General features: G+C 60.7%; 1 protein-coding gene across 1 annotated transcript in view; it reads left to right on the forward strand.

Moving 5' to 3' along the window:
- Positions 1 to 47: 47 nt before the first annotated feature.
- The window catches only part of LOC102040170 (zinc finger protein 282), a 12726-nt gene continuing 10830 nt past the window's right edge, over positions 48 to 1943 (forward strand). The window contains 2 exon segments of the mRNA XM_031062814.1: positions 48 to 88; positions 1430 to 1751. Of these exon segments, the coding sequence (XP_030918674.1) occupies positions 48 to 88; positions 1430 to 1751 (363 nt within the window).

Raw genomic sequence — 1943 nt, forward strand, 5'->3', positions numbered from 1 at the left:
GATGGATGGATGGATGGATGGATGGATGGATGGATGGAGGACGCATGATGATTGGTCCATTTCCAGGCTCCGCCGAGCTCCTGGAGGAGTGGGTTGGTTTGTTGGATGGATGGAGCAGTGGGATGGGTTGGGAAGCAGCTGAGTGGCAGCTCCCGGAGCATCGGGGCGATGGCACGGGGTGTGGCTGCAGGACGGGGCTCTGCTGGGCTCGGTGTTGTTTGCCTGCTTCATCGCTGGCCTGGGTGAGGGGGTCGCTGAGGGCTCAAAGCTGGGAGGAGTGGCTGATCCCCCCGAGGGTTGTGTGGCCCTTCAGAGGGACCTCGGCAGGTTGGAGACATGGGCAGAGGGGAAATGTCTGGAATTCAACAAAGGCAAGCACAGGTGCTGCAGCTGGGGAGGAGCAACCCCAGGTACCTGCACAGGCTGAGGGTGACCTGCTGGAGCAGCTCCGTGGGAAAGGACCTGGGGTCCTGGGTGACAATGAGCTGTCCTTGAGCCAACAGTGTGTGCTAGGGAAAAAAGGCCAAGGAGATCCTGGGGTGCATTGGGAAGAGCATTCCCAGCAGGTCAGGGGCAATCCTGCCCCTCTGCTCAGCCCTGGAGGCACCTCTGGGTGCTGTGTCCAGCTCTGGATCCTCAGCACAGCAGGGACAGGAGCTCCTGGAGCTGAGCAAGGGCCTGGAGCATCTCAGTGCCCAGGAAAGGGTGAGGGAGGTGGGGCTGCTCAGCCTGGAGAGGAGTCCCAGCCGAGAGGGGCCTCAGCCCTGGGTGTCCCTGTCTGTCCCCATCTGTCCCTGGGTGTCCCTGGCTGTCCCTGGGTGTTCCTGAGTGTCCTCGAGTGTCCCTGTCTGTCCCTGGGTGTCCCTAGGTGTCCCTGGGTGTCCCTGGGTGTCCCCATCTGTCCCTGGGTGTTCCCGAGTGTCCCTGGGTATCCCTGAGTATCCCTGTGTGTCCCTGAGTATCCCTGAATATCCCAGAATGTCCCTGGGTGTCCCTTGGTGTCCATGGGTGTCCCTGGGTGTCCCCAACTGTCCTTGAGTGTTCCTGAGTGTCCCTGAGTATTCCTGAGTGTCCCTGGGTGTCTCCATGTGTCCCTGGGTGTCTCTGTGTCTCCCTGTCTGTCCCTGTCTGTCCCTGGGTATCCCTGTGTGTCCTCGTGTGTTCCTGGGTGTCCCTGGGTGTCCCCTTGTGCCCCTGAGTATCCCTGAGTATCCCTGGCTGTCCCTGTCTCTCCCTGTGTGTGTCTGTCTGTCCCTGTGTGTCCTTGCATGTTCCTGGGTGTCCCTGTCTGTCCCCATCTGTCCCTAGGTGTCCCTGAGTGTCCCCATATATCCCTGGGTGTCCCTGTGTGTCCCTCAGTATCCCTGAATATTCCTGGGTGTTTCTGTCTGTCCCTGGTTGTCCTTGTGTGTCCGTGGGTGTCCCGGAGTGTCCCCATCTGTTCTTGGGTGTCCCTGACTTCGCTGTGGACCGTGGTGGCGGCCGTGCAGGCGCTGTAGCGCAGCGTGGCCGCACACGCGTCCCGCCTCTTCAGCCTGGAGCACCGCGCCGGGAACAGCGAGAAGAAGCACCTGGACTGCGAGAAAATGGTCGGGGAGTTCGGGAACCAGCTGGAGAGCAAGTGCGCGGCGCTGGACACCCTGATCCAGGAGTACGGGCGGCTCCAGAAGCGCCTGCAGAACATGGAGAACCTGCTGAAGAACAGGAATCTCTGGATCCTGCGGCTGCCCCCCGGGGTGGAGGCCCCCAAGGTAACGGATGGGTCTTTAAGGGGCTTGGGGGGGGACGTGGACAGCGCAGAGGTTCCTCTGCTCCTCACCTCAGCCTTCCGCCATGGAAATCATTCCACGATCTCTGCCAAAATTTCTTCTGTAGCCTGCCGTGCGAAGGCACGAAGCAGGAAGTGATTCTCCTGTGTATTGTTAGATTCAGCTGGTTTTTCC

This window comes from Geospiza fortis, unplaced genomic scaffold (assembly GCF_000277835.1).
Source record: "Geospiza fortis unplaced genomic scaffold, GeoFor_1.0 scaffold178, whole genome shotgun sequence".
In the NCBI taxonomy this organism is placed as follows: domain Eukaryota; kingdom Metazoa; phylum Chordata; class Aves; order Passeriformes; family Thraupidae; genus Geospiza; species Geospiza fortis.